At 40.9% G+C, this 21,677-nt stretch overlaps 1 protein-coding gene across 2 annotated transcripts in view; it reads left to right on the forward strand.

The window, feature by feature from the left end:
* The window catches only part of furinb (furin (paired basic amino acid cleaving enzyme) b), a 74,743-nt gene that overhangs the window by 26,328 nt on the left and 26,738 nt on the right, over positions 1–21,677 (forward strand). For both annotated transcript variants that reach the window (XM_061036587.1, XM_061036588.1), the window contains exons 3-6: positions 6,061–6,159; positions 15,604–15,699; positions 17,475–17,603; positions 17,741–17,817. In XM_061036587.1, the coding sequence (XP_060892570.1) occupies positions 6,061–6,159; positions 15,604–15,699; positions 17,475–17,603; positions 17,741–17,817 (401 nt within the window). The remainder of the gene's footprint in view (positions 1–6,060; positions 6,160–15,603; positions 15,700–17,474; positions 17,604–17,740; positions 17,818–21,677) is intronic.

Here is a 21,677-nt window from a genome sequence, read left to right on the forward strand (position 1 = left end):
TTTTATCTGACTCGGTCTGTCTTTCTGGAGGCTATAGCTCAGATTTTTTTGGTGTGAGTGTGTGCACGTGAATTACTTTGAACACCTGCATGTCTGTGGATTTTGGGTGCCAGCTGGATGCATGACTGCCACCCTGAGCAAGATTTGGCTGATTGATGATGTACCTTTGCTCCTCATGGCTGTGCGTGTGTGTTCATGTGTGTGTGTGTGTGTGTGTGTGTGTGTGTGTGTGTGTGTGTGCAGTGTGTGATTTTGATAAGCCCCTCTCTTCCTGCTCTCTCCTTTATCTGTTTTCTGAGAAATCCCACCACAGAGATAAGCAACATCAGTAATGCTACTTTTTCTGCATTTGTTTCATTTCTACAGCTAATGCGTGAGATCCATATTTCGGACCATTTAATTTTCTTGTCTGATTGAACTCTGAATCCTTTGCATTAAGGCATGCATTTCCCCCCTCTTTTAAGCAGGCATATAATCACATAAGGGGGAGAGCATCATTGATATACATGACAAGGCAGTAGTCATTTACAGTGACAGAAATCTGAAACTTAAATTTGATGGTCTTAGCCAAAGGTCAGGCATCCGTGGGGGATCTATATTTCTGCTCTCTTAATGCCTTTCATGACGCATGCCTTTTGTAGCTATATCCTACTTAGTTCTCCTCTGTCTCGTCTCATCTATTCCCCCGTGATATATTTCTTTCTCCTGCCTTACTTTCATTTCCCTCCCGTCTTCCATATCCTCTGTGCCCTACCAAGAATAGGACTAGGTCAGGCTGGACACATGATGATTTAGAATCTCCTTACCTTCAAGGTCTTAGTGATAATTCCACAACTGCTTGAATCACCCTTCTTTATAAGTTGTTGAATAAATGTACTGAATGAACCAAATCGGTTTTCACACCTTTTATGCCGCCTCTGTCTTCAACTATAACTTCAGCACCACTGTTTTCCTGGGACTTTTGTAAGGTCCTTGCTATTCAGCCACATAATTAGTCAAAACAGTCTTTTATTTCTTCCTCCAAGAAAAACAAGTCCCCTGAGCGGGTGAATTCCACCAAGGCGGGGAACATGCAGAATCAGAGCTAAGATGCAAACAAATAATTACCCTTCATTTGAAAAGACTCAATTAGCCTCTATTTCAGAGTAGAATAATGAGCTGGTACCGCTAAGCTGAACCTGGAGTTTCAGATGCAATTAGACTAAAGGATGGCAGCCCAGCGGCTCAGCGGACGATAATAACATGACTGTTTTATAAGCCTAACAACAAATATCGCGCCATACCAGAGCCAAACAGATTAGCAGTGTGTATAAACTGTAAGAAGAAACATTTTGTGTAGGGTTTTGCACTGCAGTGTGTTTCCGTTGAGTGACGGAATTGAATCAAAGCAGACAACATAAAGAGGAGAAAAGATTGGTGGGCTGTGTGGCAATCAGTGAGTGCTGCTTTGGCCCTGAGATTTGTATCTCACTCGCTGCCGCTTCCCACTGTACAGACGAGCTGAAAGCATTGTGTGCATTTCTATATGTGTATCGCACATTTATGTGCACGCTGTAGCCTCTTCTATCAAGGTTAGAGGAATCAGCCATCACAGGCTGTGAATTAAGGTCTCTTTGTCTCGGGTGAATTACTGTTATTGCTGCGTCTCTAACCCCCCATTGATGCTGTGAGTTTTTCCTTGACCGATAGGTCAGATTGATGCCAAGTCCAATAAGGTGGATTTGCCTATTTGCACTTTAGGAATACACTTAATGTGGAACTCTGTCACAGTCAATATCATCATAGTGGACCTTATAGCTCCCAATGCTCAATACTGAATATTTATGTTCATCTCCCAGGCTGAATTCATGCAATCACACACACTGTATGACTATACCCAACTGGCATCTGCACCCATACTATCATTCTCTACCACCTCTACCAAAACACTTAGCTGAGTATTGTAATGATTGAAAGTGTCCCTGCAAAATGTCAGTTGGACAATGAGGTAAATGAGACCTTCATTTCAAGCTCATTTTAGTCTCAGTCGCTGCACTTGAGACTAGCACAGCAAGTCTGGCATGACTCAAATATCAAGCTTATTTTCTCAACAAGTGCTGCGCAAAATTCTAGTTAGATTAGAGTGGGTAGAAACGTTTCCTTATATTCAAATGAGTCGCTAACATTTGGGATATGTTCAAACACTTGTATGCACACACATTGCCATGTGTAAAAACATGAGGCTACAGCCCAAAGAAAGCTTGCTGCATTTCTCTTTTCAGCACCACTGATCTGAAACCAATTCCCCATGGCCAATATTGACTGAACAAGTGTGGCAGGAGGTGGCAAGACAAGCCACCAGCGAGGAGACCAGGACAGGACGCAGCAGAATATGGGATGTAGGAGGAAGACCGTGACATTACATTCAGTCACCTTGAAGTCTGACAACATCTCTTGACTGATAACGTCAGCAGCTAGCTTGAATTCCCTGGTGGAGTGTATAGAAAAAAATGCCCAGTTTGACCTCTGATATGAAACTTGTTGTGATAAACACTGTGTTTAAACTTTCTAGTGGTAGACAGAGCTAACAGGTTACAGAAAGTGTTATTAGAGAAGTTAATACTCTGAAGAGGAACAGTGATGTGGTGCGTGGGCAGAAGAAATGTTGAAATAACTTGAGAGCAACTGGTTGATGCTTCACATAAATCCCTCGGACTGACAGAAAGCTTTTGATAAGTCATCTTAATGTCAGTTGCACTCAAACTCAACACTCTGTTCCAAGAGTTCACAGTCGTATATATTCAAACTTCTTCAGCCTTAAAACTTGAAAAACTTGACATTCACATCAGATGAACCTCATGAAGGCACATCTCAGATCATGACTAATGTTGTTTTTCAAAAACTGTCACAGAATTTAGTTCTTTCTTTTCAACTGCACCGAGGGTTACATCTCAAAACAGACATGGAGAAATATTTTCCAAGTACGATGCTAATTAGCATTAATCAAACAAATTTAAGAGGGTACACTGAGGCGTCCACAGCAAGAGAGGGCTTTCACATTGTGGGAGCTACAGTGGCATGAGGGCTCTTGTGCAGTCTTATCACAAGGCTGCATTTTAGAGGTCAGCTTTTCAATCCAATATCAAACTGTGGTTATATTATTTTACTGATGAGCCAAAGTTGAATACCAACGTACTTTCACAGCCTTGTGCGGCTGCTGCTCTCCAAGAACACCAAATGCTCCTTATTATGATTCCTTAAAGAGAAGCTGAAAACATCGAAGATGTGTGTCTCTCCAGCCTTGACAGACTGTCTTCAATGTCATTTGCAAATGAACCTTTCATTTAGCCTCTTTGTGAATACAAAACTTCTTCTCTGTGATCCAATTAGATTCTTAGATTATGACTTGAAAATGCTTTATTAACTGTGGCTAGCATCCTTGATGTAATGTTTAATTGAACATGTTTTGTAAGTCAGATCATTCTTGCTGATATCAACCTTGCTTCTTTTATTTTCTTGTTGTATCTACTTTGAGAAGCTCTGATGCTAGCCCTGGAGAAAACATTGATCAAAGCCAAATGAAAGCATGTGCGTTTAGAAAGTACTTACTAAGACCAGCGCAAGTGGAATCGTCTTCTTTAGTAATCTGGATGTAAAACTATCTTGTCTATCTTTTAAAGATTTGAACGAAATCTGCATGAAGTTCTAGACAGTAAAAGTTGGATGAACATGAAAAAGCAGCCTCCGGCACTGCCCAGTGAGGAGTGTAAAGGGCAATATGCCTCTTATGCAGACTCGGAGCACAGTGGCAGGGTGACTGATGACCCCCAGTGCTCTCAATTATCATCGCTGGCACACATACACACACACCATATGATTCATTCTGGTTGAGACTTAAGGGAGGCATGACTCAGCCACACTTAGGGGCAGCTACGGCAACATTTCTATCTCCATCTCAATTTCCCAAGACCCGCAGACGCTTGGTCTAAATGAGGACATCAGCACTCTAGGAAATAGGTTTGTACCACAGAAAAGCCACACTGGAGCTGCATGAATTAGCTTTCTGCCCCACCGCAATCAATATGAAATTGGGTCTCATTAATTTCTCGGGTCACATCCTTCATCGCACCTCAATCTTGCATCATTCACAGGCCATTTCCTCTTGCGTGGCTTTGACGTTATTTTCGAGACAGGGTCTCTGTTAGGTCAGTCACTGATTGTCTAATTTACTGAAGGTGTCACAAAGTCAGCATCAACTGAGCAGAACTAGCAGAATATCCTGTAACAGTGACACATATGTACCGTTCTGACCAGTCTTAACTCTAACATTTCAGCTTCTATATATAAGATTGCCTCCTTTGCATGTTCTGATGGCGATGAAATCCAATTTTATGGAGTAATTTTTCTTGCACTGACCTCATTTTTAATCATTAAATGATGATCATTTTTGCAAAGCTGTCCCCACACAAAAGCCGCCTAATTCTTCAGTTCTACACATAATTATGTGCAACACGAACTTGGGAAGGAAAAAGATAATTTTTCTAGAGCGCAGAGTAATTTAAGACTGATGGTCACTCCTTTTATGTGGAAATTATCGCAGAAAATGATTTGACCATCAAGTCTTAATTGCAAATATTTGACAAATGAAGTGAAATTGGACGGCACCAGGTTGGCAGCTTTATATCTCTGCTGCCAGAAAAAGGCCTCTGAGCTCCAGCCTCCAGTCTGGACGGCTAACAGACAGCCAGCCGGCAGAATCAGCCTGCGGCCCCCTGGAGAGCCTTCCATCCTGCTGCGTCTGCTCTTCTGCGTCCTCAAACACATCCATCCCGCCTGGTCGGCCTGTCAAACCCAGCGTCTCCCTCCCCTCCTCCTCTCCCCCCTCTCTTCCTCCGCTCCACTGGGCTCGTGAAGGTGAGCCAGTCCCCAATGGCACTACTGTACAGATTGCAATACTTCCTTTTTCGAATGGAGGCCCCTCTCCTGTGAATAGACCCATGTAAAGAGCAGCTGAGCCACCTTTTGTTCACTTATTTTTGGATTCTGCCTCACACTTATCTCTAGATGTCTGTATTATTTAAGCTCAATCTTGCGCTCAGGTCAGCCGTCCTTGACTGTGACAAGGGGAGGCACTGGCTGCTCCGTGCGTCACATAAGAGCAGGGCTGACTAAAAGAAAGCTCTCCCCGAGGTTCAAGGCCAGTTTGGTGGCAGCTGTCAGCAAACTGCTTGTCTTTAAAAGCTCTTTTATGTCCACAACGTGTGAGGGAACAATGACAGCAGTGCACGGAACGTTTCAGACTATCTCTGAAGTGACTCTACCTCTAATGGATGCATCTAATCATTTTTGAAAGATACTGTCCATCTGCTGCTGTTTGATGGATATCTCTTTGTTGGTGCACCTCTGTGTGTGTGTGTGTGTGTGTGTGTGTGTGTGTGTGTGTGTGTGTGTGTGTGTGTGTGTGTGTGTGTGTGTGTGCGTGTGCGTGCGTCTGACATTTTTGCCAATCTGCAGAGAGCTGGAGTGCCTTTACCCACCTCCAGGTTAGCTTCTGTTCCTCTTGGTTTGAGGCTCTGCAGGATCGGCAGATTCTTTTCATCATTCTCTGAACGTTCGGAACATGACTCTTTGGTCTGTTGAAACCCTTAAATGGATATCGGCACCGTAGCGGCTAGCGGAAATGTAACACTTCATTTAAACGATGATAGAAGACCCATTTTGTTAGCATTAAATGACTACAACTCTCATGCGGTTTTTACAGCACTTTTGAGGCTGAGATTCATGCGATGTGTTATAAGTTCTGATAAGATAATGGCTGCTTTTTCTGTGGGAAAGAGAAGAGATTCTTGTGTGACTACTGGCTATTGCATTTGAAGACACCCTTTTACCTTGGATATGGACAGAGTATGACAAGCTCTGATGTCTTAATAAATGTGTGTAATGTGTTTTTACATTTTTCTTGATTGAACATAATCTCTGCATATGTCAGTACATGAATGCCCTCTTTTACTCAGTGTGTTATTATGCAGTCCCTTTGCTGCTGCCGCTGAACTCAATGCCTTTCTCTTTGTGTTTGTGCAGGTTTTTGGAAATTATTATCACTTCAGGCATCATGCAGTGGAGAAGAGGGCTTTGTCTGGCCACAGGGGGATGCACATCAGACTGCAAAGAGAACCACAGGTAAGAAGGGTGTCAGTTCTCACACAGCTCATTGCAGCACTCCCTGTTGGCAACAAAAGGCCAAAAGACAGATTGGATTACACTAAGAGAGAGTTTTTATGAAAAGAGATACGGGTGCCAGCGTCAATGACAGCTTGTCAAACTCCATAGTCTTTGCAGTCCCGACCAATCCCCTATCCATCCCCTGACCCTCAGTGGTGCAGCCACACAGCCTTAACCATGCAAAATAAAACGCAAGGGAACAACACAGCAGCTGGGAGTGTCTTTTTGTTTAGACTCTCCACTTTTGAAAAATCATTATTTGAACTTATCTTATCTTAACTTAACTTAACTTATTTGTTAACTAGCGGGGGCACTCATTAGTGTAACATCTCAAAAACAAATGAAAGAACATTTGCAGTGACTGGATGTCATCTCTGTTTGGACATCTGCTACTCAGTTTGCACACAGCACTATACCACCACTTTCTACCTGGCATACTGTAAGTCTGCTAATTGTTTCTGAGTTCACCAGATGTAATTGAGTCGTCATGGAGATAACAAGGGACATAGAGATAAGCAGTCACACTTTGCCTCATATATATCCATACTATGTTTGCACTGTTCTTGCCAGTATCCACCGTCTCTCTGTTATAGGTTAAAAAACAAACAATCCTGTATTGATTTTTTTTTTCTCAAAGCAAAGAGAAAAACACTTGTCATAGCTGGGTATAAGGTAGCTTATGCAGAAAGCAAGGTTGTTTTTTTCCCCCCACAAAGACACACAGGTGACTTTGAAAAAGACAGTGGAAGCCAGAGGAGAGAGTGGAGGAGGGCAGAAAGCACTTAGTCAGTCCCGTTGTAAATCAGCTTGCATGAATAACAGAAACCTGTTTCTCTATTTAAAAGGTTCTTGGCGTTCTTCACAAAATGACGCTCATAGCACTGGCTCAGATTGAATATGTTGGTTAATTTTGTTTAACAGCCTATACTCTGATTAAATTCACACACACAAAAACACACATTGCTCTTGAATTTATTCATTTATTAAAATTGAACGTCTTCCATCCAGCCACACTCAGATCAAAGCACATCAACTCTAGCCGCCTCGCATTACTAGATAAATAATCCTTGAGGAAACATCTTGAAAAAAATCAATTTCATTGTACATAAACATGGCTATTAGATGGGAAATGTATAAATCATCATTACAGAGGTCTTGTGAAAGATGGCAACAGGAAATATATGCAAATAGAACAAAAAAGTAAGATGCACCAGTGCTCCATTCTTCTGTTGTGTATGAAGGACCATCATGTGCTGTGTGTGGAAACCAGAGCCAGAGCATGATAGCATGGTACACAGAGTCCCTCATTTTCAGTGAAGATGAGGTCGCTTTCTAATAAAGATTGTCAGCATAAGCCATCACTGATGATTTGATCCAAACCAAAATCAGAAGGTGTCTCATCTTCATCAAAAAAACATCTGGCCAGAAGTTATAAAATGTTGATTTTAGGGCATTCAATATAATTCTTTTTATCTGTTTTGTCTGATAATTTCCAAGCTTTAAAGATTGTAGCAAGGAAGGGCAAGGTTATGAATGATGCAAGTACACTTTTTAAATTAACTGAATATTTGATCAGAACTGAGACATATATGAAGATAGCTATAGATTTATGAAGTATGAATGCTGTGACCTTTAAAAGGCTGTTTGCATTAACTTATTCACACCTGAAATTTATAAAGTAGTTGTAGTTTCTTTTTTTTTTCTTTTAACCTTTTTAATGCTCTGACTGCCAAAATGCAAAATGCTCGCCACCCGTGTCAACCTTGCATTTTAAGATAAAGCAGCACAGGAGGTAAAAAGGGAAGATGTTTCTTCGTGATTTGGATTAACTCAGCCGTGAAATCTGCCGTTGTAACTGTAAATAGAGATGCCCATAACACTCAAAACAGATTTTCCCAGTTGCTGTCATATCTCAGAGGTAGAAACGTTTAAAAAAAAAAAAACCCCGGCAGCAGACGAAGCAAATAACTGTTTGTGCATCCTCTTCTTCTTCATCCCCGCTGCCCCCTGACTCAGCAGCACTCTACTGAAATGTTTACATTGGAAACACTGGAGGCAGCGCTGGTAATTGCTGCTATTTAAAATCATCTTACGAGGTACCTGGCTGGTGCTAAAACGAGGGCAGTTACAAGGTGAGAACAGACTGGGGCAATCTTTTAGAGAGGTAGGACTGCCAAGTCCAGCCCAACGACTTTCTCTTGCTTTTCTCCAGCCCAAATCCAACTGGCTTAGTGAGGACTGATGTGGTCTGACAGTCGCTGAAGGCTCAAGTCATCATTAGTGAGACATGGTGACACTCACTACGGCCAGTGGTGTCAGGGGTCAGCCTAAATGGACATTAACAAGCTCTGAGATCATAACTGTACAGGTTCAGGTGTCTGTGTGGGCGCACACATGGAACTATGGCACTCAAATTGTTAAAAGATTTGTTTTGAGAGCTCCAACATCTACAACTAATAGGATTTAGTACAAGCAGCGACAGAGGCAGGGATTTTGCCTTTCTTGCAGAAGAAGGGGAATTAATGCTGTGCTATAGTGGAGATTTGAGTTGTATGCTTTGTTGAGGGACACGATGCAGAACAGCTAAACTAATGAGAAGAAGTCAGTAGAAAGTTGATGTTGTCATGATTAGGGGCTGGCAAGGACCACAATCAATCTGGAAAATGGAAAGGAGAGATTTACTGTGTGCTAGATTGAGTATATATTTAATACTGTATGCTGTTTGGCAATCTGAATGAGAGAAGGAAAAAAGCATCTTGAATTGAAATCTGAAACCCTCGCAGCAGAGCCAGGAAGATAAAGACATGTTCAACTTGAGATTCCATCTCACAGGATCATCTCAGTGTAGAGTTTAAGCTAACGCTGTGCATGAACCAGCAGCTATTCAGGGCAGCAGGTTTCTGGCTAAGGAGCAACAGTTTGTCCCCAGGTTACCTTCCCGCCCACACAACCAGAAAACAGTCCGAACCTCAGGCTAAGCGTGGCCACTGCCAAAACCCACCGCAGCACAAGTGAGTGGGTTTGTGTTTACATGTGTTTATTAATGTGTATTGGTATATTCATGTGTGTGTGTGAGATCAGCTGATCCCTGGAAAAGGGTAAAGGAAAGGTTCCGCTCCACCTGGTTGAAAGGAAACAGATTTAAAAAGACAGTGAGAACATAATGGTTGGATTTGGATTAGTCATTGCTATGCTTGAGCTCGTTACAGTGTTTCCTCTCTGTAATCCTGCTGCCGTCTCAAACATTTCCTCAATTGTGTGTTTGCTTCTACTCTGTTATTTCTTCCATGCTACTTATCATCAGACCCTTTGAATAATCACACAGTGGCATGACGACATTGGCAGCTGCATACGCTTTTACCATTATGCTCGTGAGGACTGTTTGTCATCTCTCCTCCACACCCCACACGGCCTTCTCTATGAGGGAAGGAATCGATTTGTTTTGGGGTGGTTGCTGTTTGTTTTGTATAAAACCACAGTGTAAGGCAGCTTACTGCATGCTGGGTTTCAGAGGGACTAAACCCAACATCTTTCTCTTGATCCCTCTCTCTTGCAGTTTTTGCACCCGGGTTTGTCTCTGGCTGCGGGAGTCCAATGTGCCTTTTCTCTGCGGTGGCTTTGCAGTGAAAAGCTTGTGATTTTCTATATTTTTGCTTTTGTCAACAAATCCCCTCCAAAAAAAAAAAAATTTAACAATGCACTAGTTTATCTCTCAATATTTTCTGACTTACATTGCGTATCAGCATTCAGTTTTCAGCTCACAATGTTTGAATATGAGTCAAAGGAAGGACAGGCGAAAAGGGGGTTGTTTGGGATTATTTTCAGCAGCGGATTTGATGCACTACTTGTGCCCGTAAAATTTGTTAAAATGAATAAAACACCATCATCTAGAGGCCCCTCAAGTGATTCTTGCAGGCTGTCTTTGGGGTCCTGAGCTCTTGGTTTGGAACACTTCTTTATGATAACAATGTAATGACCTAGAAATAGGTACAGTCCGCAAGTGTTTTACAATGAAAAATATGACACTAAACGAAATTCCCTTGGAATTTGACTTACCATGTCACAACTTCATTACTCCTCTTGGTGGCGCTTTTCTTTTTAGATGTGCACTGATCAACTGGATGGTAATCAGAATTGGCTGATTTCAGCCTGTATGGCTGTGATCTGTGACCCTGGAATCTGCTCAAAAATCTCAGATTCTGTGCTGATTTTAGATTACTCACAGGAGATTCACCTTTAGTGCCATGTGCTCAGTGACACAAACACAAAAAGCCTCACAAATGACAAGATAACATGTCAGCAGTTTGGGCATGAGGTGATAAAACAAAGACCCTTTCCCTTTTGTTCCCCAAAAGTACCTCTTCCAAATTTTGCTTTGCATCTAGGCTGTCATAACCCCCCCCCCCCCCCACACACACACACACACACACACACACACACACACACACACACACACACACACACACACACACACACACACACACACACACTTTGGAATGACTATTCCAGTTATGTTACGTTACATTGGGATCCTTAAATGATGAAACCTGATCATGTGAGCGAGTGATTTAAAAAATGGTGACCTGCCCCGAGGCCTTTTTTATAGATTAATGCATGTGACTAATTAGATTTAGAAAATATACAAAGAAAACTGAGGCAGACAAGTGAGAGACTACAAGGGATCGCCTCAAAAAATAGACACCACTTGAATTAACTTGATGGGAAATGTATAATTCCTTCAGGAGTCTAAGAGAATGCAGCTGAAGAGAGTTACATGAGATTGAGAGATGGTCATGTCGCTGGTGTAGTTTTAAAGAAGATATTTTTAATAAACAGTTAATTAACAGTAAGAGTTTATTATGAGCATAGTTGAATTTCCATCAAGGAAAAGTTTAAAAAAATTGTATTCCAACCCAAAACTGAATCATGAGGTCAGACCTTGAAAGAATTGTGCACAGAATCGTTGCATCTTAAGCACTCATGACGTAAATAAAGTGAACAGAAGAAGAAAACATCAGGATAATGTCACCAAATCCTGCACCCTTACAGGATTTTTTAGGGGGTCTTTTAGATTCTCCATTTAATCAGATAACGTAATGTGTCATTATACGATTGTCTTGCAATATATCAGTCAACACGGACTCGCTGAATATTATCTTTATTGTGGGCCATATGTCACGTATCATGAAATACCCGTCCATTTCCTCCCCTGCTTGTGCTCATGCAGGGTTTTCTGTGTCTGTTTTGCAAATGGAGCGGCATGTAACACAGAACTATAACTATTAAATGCTTTTGGATTACAAAGACAAAAGAATTCTCCGTTGGTTTTGGTCTGCCACAAACTTGTCTGTGTACATTGTTTTTTTTTTTTCCATACACTGTAGAAAACACACATTAGAAGATCAAAGCGCAGGCTTTCCCCTCTACCATTCTCTCTCTCTGCATCACAAACAATACCAGCACGGCCTCTTCTTAGTCATCAGACAGGAAGGCCCTCAGGACACTGTGCAAGAGATGGAACAAATCGTTTATTACTCCAGTGGATTACTGACCTAGACCATGTGCACAAGTTCTTCTCGTCTCACGATTGCAATATTGAGGTTGTGTTCGGCTGCTCTTTGTCCTCATCCAGACCTCGGGGCCAATGCTTATATGGCTTCTCTGTTGGGTTATTTGTTCTTTATCACTGACTTGCTCTTTACAGGGTTATTGACTAAACCTTGTTCTACTGAGCCGTAGGGAGTTGGTGACCTGGATATTATGTTGCATTTACATTTTTATTCATGTGCACATGATATCCCACAATTTGTCATAATTAAACAGGTTTCATTGAGTATTCCACCCTGAATGTCCGTTTTCTAGTGATATTATATAAGAAAGCTCAATATAAATGGTTAAATGTGCTTATAATAAACCATTTGCATTACTTGGCTGTATTTTTTAGATTTTGATTCCTACAGTAGATGGCTTTACATAGATCATGGCCTGGTCCGTGCTTCCAGTTGTAATTTGCTCTGATAATAATTTGTTGCACAGTGTGCAGCAGTGCAATGAGGTCAGCCTTGTGCACTTATAAATGTACTGGAATGAGATAAATGTTAATTAGTCTAGGGTCACTTGCATAAGGTTAATGGCTTCATTCTCTGAGGCAAAGTTTTAACACAAGGTTGGGAGCTTCACCAGCTGGATGTATATATATTCTGGACAGGCGCCTTGTCAGATCATGTAATCATGAAATCAAGCACGGAGAAAATCCTCACCACAAACAGCTCTGACAGCAACAAGCAGAAGGAAGAAAAAAAAACACTTTTGAAATGACAAAATACTTGAATAACAAGTTGTACTTTCAGAATCTGAAGTTGGTAGGTTAAGGCACACTTGGCTCAGGTGTTCTTCACACAAAAGTGGAACTTGTGTAAGACAAAACTCAACCAAGGATGCATTTAACATGCACAAGAATACAACAAAACAGACTTTGCTTTATCTTCTGTAGAAAACAAAATCTAAACAACTGGTTTTAATTTCATTGAAACATGAACGCATGTTTACTGGACAAAGAGTTTAAAGTAGGGGGCAGCTGGGGGTCAGTGGTAGAGCCGTCTGTCCCTCAATTGGAAGGTTGGGGGTTTGATCCCCAGCTCCTGGAGCCACATGTCCAAGTGCCCTTGGGCAAGACTCTTAACCCCTTTTCACTCCCACTTCTGTGTCCTGGCATGTGCATGTGCATAAATGGGATGAGTTAATACTGATGGACACTTTACATAGAAAGCTCAGCCATCAGTGTGAGAATGTGGTGTGAATGGGTAGGTGTGACCTGAGATGTAAAAAGCACTTTGAGTGTTCAGAATACTAGAGAAGCACTTTATAAGCTCAAGTCTATTTAACCATCTACTTCACCTTCTTCATCTGCAGACAGAGTAGTTAAACATTAATGTCGAGCTCGTGAACTTCACAGCCTACAATCTAGATGTCGTCTTAAATGAGCAGCAGACATGTGTTTGTGTTAGAGTGGTCTTTCTTAGTATTCTTCACAGCAGCTCTGAGGAGGCGTTACAAACCCTATCTGATTTTACTCATCTTGTGTAACAAAGTCTCAGTTATTAAAGACGTGGAAATGAAATGATGTTTTTTTTTTCCTTATACCATATCATATTTTGGTGTTTAATTATTCAAACAGAGTGTCGGGTGATTTTACTATCAATCATGCTCACTGCGCTTAAGTACCTGTCCAAAAAGAGATAGAAAGAAGAACAGGGGAAAGCTTAGTGCACACTCATCTTACTGGAAAGCTGACACGCATACAGTAATGATTTTTATTGTGTGGCTTTTGGCAAGGATGCTTGGTTGGAATTTATTTTCTTCAACTTCAGAAACAAAACTTTTAAATGACATTAACTATGTGTGATATTAGCAATTAGTGTCACCATTCCAATCCTGTACGTATCCCAGCAGCCTCCAGGACTTCAAAGGCCCCTACTCCAGCACACAGTACAGTAAAGCCACTTCCCCTCTGCATCTCAGGAATGAGATGAATTAGATTTGCTGCACATCTCTGCCTCTCTCTCAAGTTATTACTTTTTGAACACAGCTGGGGCCATGTTTTCTGCATCTGCAGTCAGTAGGATATGGCAACAGCGTCTGGAATTAGAACATTTGTAACAACTTAATATCATGTGAATGTCATTGTTCAAACTATGCCCTTTCTCATTGTGCGTGGGGATGTGTCTCTGTGTATTTAAGTCCTGGCACAGGCTCTTGTTGTGTTACACAATGACTACTGCTACTCCTTACTAGCAGGTCTCCCTGCAAGCAGAACGACTGGTCTTCAGCCCATCCAAAACAGCATGTCACTTTGTTGTTTCCCCCAACCAACTTCCAGTTGCTGCTCACTTCGATTTCAAAACCCAGTATGCTCTGACAATGAAAGGAGCCTGGTCCTACCTTCACAACAGGGCCCTACGTCTCTATAGCTAGACTCTTCTCTTCTGTAGTCCTCCTGTGGTGGAATGAATAACCAAGCTCCATTTGTTCTAGAGAGTCCATGTCCACTTTAAAGAAAAAGCTAAAGACCCAGCAGTTACATGAACATCTACACACTTAATGATGTTAATGCTGCTGGTGATGGTGATGATGATATTAACAAAGCTGCCGATGTTGTTGTTGTTGTTGATGATTAAAAAATAAATATTTTTGAAACCTTGGATAGCCTCGAGGTTCTGTCACGCGCCCCAGGCACAGAGGCTATAGTCCACGTCATAATCAGACTTGCTGCATGTCACCCCCCACCCTCTCCTCCCAACATTTCCTGTCTATGTTCAGCTGTCCTATCAAATAAAATAAAAATGGCCCAAACATATAACTCTAAAAATATTTTCTATAGACCCTGTGTACTGCCGTCCATCACGTGTCCAACCGAACATGAAGCTGTTTGTTGGGATTATTGATGTTGCGTCCGCCTGTCTAGATCCTAGCTTGTGTTTACATCCTCTCAGATGGATGTCGCTTTGGATGAGAGCTGCTGCTAAATTCAATTGTCAAGTCACTCACTTTATTAAATATACTGTAACACATTTAATAACAACAGGACTTGAACCAAAGTGCTTCACAACAGACATTGATGAGACATAATAATAATACAATAAATGTAAATTCAAAAGAATGTCATGGTGTCCAAAGCTGCTCTTAGATGGAGCAGGACAAGCTTAGCACAATAACTGGGGTCAACAGAGAGTAGGATGTCATTGTAAACTTTGAGCAGGGAAGATTCTGTACTGGGATCAGTTCTAAATCCAGACTAAAATTTGTCAAGGATATTGATAGGGTAAAGGTAGGCCGAGATCTGAGATGAAACTACTTTTTCCAAAATCTTAGGGATCAAAGGTCATTTAGAGATGAGCGTTGAATTATTGTGGTCACTGGGGTCAAGACGTGTTTTCTTGAATAATGGATTGACAATTCCATACTTGAAAGAATAAGGGACAGTTCCATTTTTATGAGCTATTGATTATAGCTAAAATAATAGGGTAAAGTGTGGCAAAAACACTTCGTACAGTTCAGATGATGTCATCGGTTGAAACTGCTGGAAGTGACTGGTAGGACTGGTTTGTTACTGAAGATTCTGAGTCTATTTGGATGAAAGATCTTATTTCCTTATTTTGATTGAGAAAGAAGTTTAAAACATCTTCACAAATGTATGAAGATAGAGAAGGGGCCGCAGCAGGAGCAGTAATGGGATTAAGGATGGAGTTTATCAAACGAAAATGAAATTCTGGGTATGTGGTTGTAGTTGTTAACCAAGTGTGCATATTACTGTCTTTTAGGAGACTTCACAGCAGATTGATGTGATTTTTAATTGTAACATTGTAACATGTGTCTATCTGTCTGTATGTCTGTGCACCCCAGGTCCTGTGGACGGAGCAGCAGGTGGTGAAAAAAAGGAAGAAGAGGGATGTCTACAAGGAGCCAACAGACCCTGATTTCCCCAAGCAGTGGTACCTGGTATGTGATAGTTTCTTATCTTTATACCCACTCCTTCAGTAGTCTTTCATCACTGAATATACAGTCAGAATGTAAAACATTCAGTGTTTTATACATAAACATCGCACAAAAAGTAAGGAAATTTGTGTTTGGTATATTATTTCTTTGTTGTAACAATGCTTCTTGGCAATTAATCTTACTGTTAAATGGTGCCACATTTGTAAGGAACATGCATTTGTGGGATAAGCAGCAGAGCTGAGTATGTGGGTTGCGCCCATAAAAGACTTGCCAAATCTTTTTTTCCCTTAATAAAGTGTGAGATTTTGACTGTCATTATTATTATTATTTTTTGTTCTTGATTAAAAAATTATATCATTTAATCTCAAGGTTGTCTCGTTCAGCCCTGGCTGAAGACTACAGCACTGTAGTGTAATTGCAGCTCTAAAGAGACTTGTGATGATACCTGATTGAAAGACGTATTCGTTAGCGCAGTGGCACAAGATATGCATTCCATTATGGTCAGTGAGATAAGCATAAATTGAATTCGCTGTCTTTTGGACATGGTTACATCGGCTTCACCACCAACACAAGGTGAATCGTCTAACACAATACATCCAAGGTTGTGTTTAATGTAGAATCAAATGTCAGGGGGGACTTTCACTACCAAGCTGTATCACATGTTAAACATTGATAGCAAATGGTCCTGGCTCCGTGTCAGTGTCGTTATGCAAAGCTTTTTCTATAAAATGCTTAAATTTGCCTTAATCTCCCTGTTTTTCTTCTTTATATGCACAGAACCTCTGTCACTGCAACAGATTAATGACAACCTTGACTCTCCCAGACGTAAATCACCAGTGAACAGAAGTAGCGAAGCCAGCTCTGCCATTCAACATGAAACTCTTCTAATCTTCTGACAAGTTGAACCTTTTTTCTCCAATTTAACGTAGCCTACTGAGCACTGAATGAAAAAAACAAACAAAGATGGTTCGGTCTAAAGCATCAGCCATCAGTACTGAAATTCTTCTCTTTTTGTAAAACCCTTTTTATTGTAAGCAGAGGACATTATGTTGTATTACTTTGTACATCCTTTGTGCTAAATAGCTACTGAAAAAAAATGTTGAATGCCACCTGTGCCAGTTCAAAAGTGACAGTCAGGAATTTGAGTCACTCAACTTAGCATCCCAGCATCTGCATGTGCACATCTACAGAAGTGCACATGCAGGAGTCTTGCCCTGTGGCAGAAGCTCGGTAGGAAACAGGGGAGTAGATAAAGTTGTCTGTGAAGTCTTTCCATTCTCCATCACACCTGTTTATCTGAACCTATCTCTTACACCTCGAGCAATCCCTTCTCTGAATACCTGAACTGTTCAAATGTTCCTTTATTCATCCAATTCTTGCTTTATCACTCAATATCCTATCGTTCTTTACTTCCCCTTTGTCTCTTAAGTTCCCATACTGTCTCTGCCTCTGCAAGAGGGACAGATGCCTCTCATCAAAGATTTCTGCCCTGCAACATGTTGTCTGTCATCTTTCTGACAGTGTACCTACAGAAGGATACCTCTTGTCTGGTTGACTCATTAAAACTGAATTCTTAGTGTCCATGATTCACCTCTGCTTTTCTCTTTTATGTCGTGCTGTTTATTAGGGAAGAGAGCATTTTCATTTTCTCTATGAACATGACATTTTGCAGTGAGTAAAAGGTCTTCGGGTATGATTTCAGCTGTTCTCACTCTTTGCCTTTGAAGTGTCAGTCACAGCAGATTGACAGCTAAACAAAAGCCCTGTGTCTCTTCCAGTCCACACCAACACATCAAGACCTGAATACCAAGGTAGCCTGGGCTCAAGGCTACACGGGAAGAGGTGTAGTGGTGACTATTCTGGACGATGGCATCGAGAAAGACCATCCTGACCTCATCGACAATTATGTAAGTCAAAAATACAAAGTACAAAGACGCCCTTTCATTCAGGTCCACAAAAATTGGCAACTAAGTTAAGCCAGTGCTTGAAGAGAGAGTTAATATAACATAACGTGTGTGTAAACTGTTTCTCATGTCTCTCTAAGGACCCTGAGGCCAGCTACGATGTTAATGATGGAGATGCAGACCCCCAACCGCGATACACGCAGCGCAATGAGAACAGGTAATTAATTGGCACTGTGCCTTAGAGATATATATATATATATATATATATATATTTTGGGGTTTTTTTGGGTTATTTTTTTTCTTTTTAAACCTTGTTCACTCTTGTGTTTTGATTCTGAAAGAAGGAGAATGTAAATGGAAACCTCACAGAAAATGATACTGGTGAGAAAGCCCCAATTATAAAACGGCTATTGCCCTAGTGTTGACACAATTGCAACACAAACCAACTGTCCAAAGTTTAAAAGCACTGGTGCAGGTATTTTCCAAAGACGATTACTCTTCTTTCTTTTTTTCTCTTGTATTAGTAAACAAGTCGCGCTTATGTAGCTGCTTTTCAAGGTCCAGTCTGTGCAGCTCCACAGCCACTACAGCACCTATTTGTTGCTAACACAATACTTGTTTACTTGCCCTCAGAGGTTCCTGCTCTTCCCTTCCAGTGTTTGTTGATCGCATTAAACGTGGTCACCCAGATTTAATGATGGAACACTAAAGCTCTTGCGAGGGACCAATCCTACCCCACCCCTACCCATTCCTCCATACACCATGGTCCTCTGCATTAGTCCAGTCCTGCTGGAGCAGATGAGAAGCTTCGTCTTGCTTCTGAAAGACACTGCAGGATTTGTCACAAATCTCTCCTTTTTTCTACAGCTGCTTGCTGTTTGTTGTTCTTTGTTTGGCTTTCAAATCAAAGCATTCGCTTCCAGTTAGTAAGAGGAAGCAAGCTAAATAAGTCGAACACATTTTCATGAGATCGTAGGAAGTATTATGTGAGAACTGGAGCATTTCTGCACAGTTGTTAAGCTGCATTTGTTGTATAGATAGCTTTACATTTCCTGTCATCATCTTAATGCCATCTTTTAATCTGCAGTGTTTACTTATCTTTAAAGAGGTTAGCATCAGCAGGTTTCTGAGCAGCAGCCTTGTTCCTCGTCCTTGCCGAAAGCTCGAGCAGCCATGCGGAGCGACCCCGGCTCCTCCTGCCAGTGTAATGTAGATCCCACTCTGTCCTACTGATGGAACAAAGCACTACTGGAGGGGATTACTCCCAGCCTCTGGTTTACTTCTACTCCCCAACCGAAGCAGGCTTTTACCTTGGAAAGCCTGACTCACTCACTCACTCACTCACACACACACACACACACACACACACACACACACACACACACACACACACACACACACACAAACATACAGTACAGACACACATATAACAGAATGACTGAGTGCACAGATTTGCACTCTCACACTTTTCTACTCATGTCAGTGGAATTGGCAAAGCAATTACCTGGGACTGGATCAATTTATGGGCATGCAATGAAAAGCAAGTGTGTGTCCACACAGCCTGGTGCTGCGCTGTTTGAATTGACCTGTGGAAAAATGATATCCAATGAGTTATGTAAATCATCACAGAGTAATACATGCTGACAGCGAGTAATGCACACAACCCCCTCACAATAAGATTATATGAATATATTCATAGGACAACAAAAAGCAATGGGAGTCGGAGGCGGGCGTTTTCCATCGCCGTGAAGGCCAGTTCATTTGTACAGATGACACGCAAGGCTGATTTTTGAATTCTCAGCTCTTGAATTTTCCAGACGATCTGTACTCTCCAGTTGACAGCTTCAGGAAGATTTTGTTGAAGGGTGGTGCAGGCTTATTTTGAAGGTTGGTCAAAGTCTGGCGAAACACGTAATCCATTTGTGCATCATCATGAGATGTTTGACCTTGGTTTCCTTTTTTTTCATCTGATTGTTTCGGTGTATTGTGGATGCAGAGGGCAGGCTCAGAGCACGATTGATTTCATCTCCCGTCCACAGCCTGACAGTGGAGCAGAACAGTATGAAATATTACTGAAGAAAACTCAAATAGTGACAAGAGGGCAGTGCCATAACATTATAGGATACTGATCTTTATAATAAATGTGACATTCCTCCAAATATATTTATACAGAAGAGCAAATTCTTATGATGTTTATATTCAGAATCAAACTCTATATTGTATCTGATTATTTGGGGATTTAAATACAATACAAACTGGTAACACATTTAAACAATGGAATCCATTATACTTAACATTTTATAAGTCAAATATTTCTGAATGAATCACCTCAGATTTAAATGTAATGAGTCCATTATTCAAGTATAATTGTAAGCATACCGTGTCAGATCTGCATACTGCTGTGCAAATGTTGAGTTGATTTAGTTTAATTAAGATCATTGGTGTGGTGATTGCTTTTCTTTTCTTTAAGTTTTCTATAATAACCACGGCCTTACTTCTCTGTAGAGAGCCATTAGCAAAGGCACTTTTCACAGGGTTCCATTAATTGAGCTCCACAGGCCTCCGCGTTAACGTTGGGTAGTGACAGCCTTTATTAGAAATGATCAGGAGTGTGTGCTGCACAGGACTGTAACCTTCAGCCCAAACCAACCCATTAACACCTGAATACCAGAGTGACTCAAACTCAAGGTTTGGAACCTGAAGGAGGAGACGTGGTGGCTTTTTTTGATGTGATGGCGCTGCTTCCCTCGTCCTACCGAATTGCTTTGCCCTTGGTGGCACTTGGCTGTTTGTTTCTCTGACCATAAAAGTGCTTCTTCAGCAGAAATAGACGGGAGAAGAAAAATGTAATAAGCCTGCCTCTGAGGCTGCAGAAGAGTCCAGAGTTTCATTTCGTTCTTGAGAGCTTATTACATCATCATCAGGCATGAACCCCTTGTGAAAGAGTTAGGTGAAGCTCTGAAATTATGAAGAAGTTGACCACTTTGATTTGGGTACATTTTATTCAATGTGTCATAAATGATCCATTGCTTTCATTTTCTACTAAACATGTCTTCTCTCAGTCTTGATAAAGTTTCTTGTTATTGTCTTCTTGCGTGTATATAATAATATCTTAGTTAAGTATGTATCATTATCAATCACACAATCATTTATATTTCCATGGTACATAACGTTCCATTCTGTTGGTTTTGCATATCCCATTTTCATTGTATTGTATTATAGTATACATTTTCCCAAAGAGCAAATGGTTTGCCTCACTACTAACATAACCGCCAACATTAGATTTTTCCTGCATCACTCTCTCAATGTCCTTAAATCTGTCGTGGTGTTGTACCACACATGTTGATTGTTATTTCATTATTAACTTCCCTCTCCCACTTATCCTTAAGGTGCATACTGTAGTCGAGGAAGCTATACATTCTCTTGAAGTGTGGTAGAGCACTGAGATTGTTTTCAAACTTTTCCCAGTGTAAGTCTGTAAGCCTTTTTAGTTCATACTCTATTCCGGATCTCTCCTTCAGCCCCACAAAAACTTTTTTGTTTTTCCATTCTTAGTTATTGTGCACGTTGCTGTGATCCACTCTGTCTCCCAATTTCTGAAGTTCTGGTCACTCAAACTCATCATAGGCAACAAATCTCAACAGTAACAGTCTAATGTATATGTTTCATTATATTGAATCAAATATTCAGTGTGTATGAACGGGTCTGTTGAATCTTGCCGTACCTTCACTTTAATATTTTTCTAACACGGCTGCTACAGTCATCTCAGTATCTTTCTACTTTGCATTATAGTCTTTGTCACACCGCTTGATTACTGCTCTGAGTTCTGCTGTAGATAATATTCTCTTGAATTTGAGTTTTCCATACCAACCTTGTATTAGTCCATTTGTAAATGTATAATGCTCAAAAAAAATGTGGGTGTAACCACTCCATGTAACTCTAGAGATCATCTTATCCCAGATTTTTTATTTCATTTATATATATATTTGTTTATTTATTTATTTATATTCATTACTTCTTTTTTTATCATTTTTTTAGGAATGCTAAGTTGGAAATACAGCAGTCTAGGGGAAATAT

Source organism: Labrus mixtus, chromosome 4, assembly GCF_963584025.1.
Source record: "Labrus mixtus chromosome 4, fLabMix1.1, whole genome shotgun sequence".
NCBI lineage: Eukaryota > Metazoa > Chordata > Actinopteri > Labriformes > Labridae > Labrus > Labrus mixtus.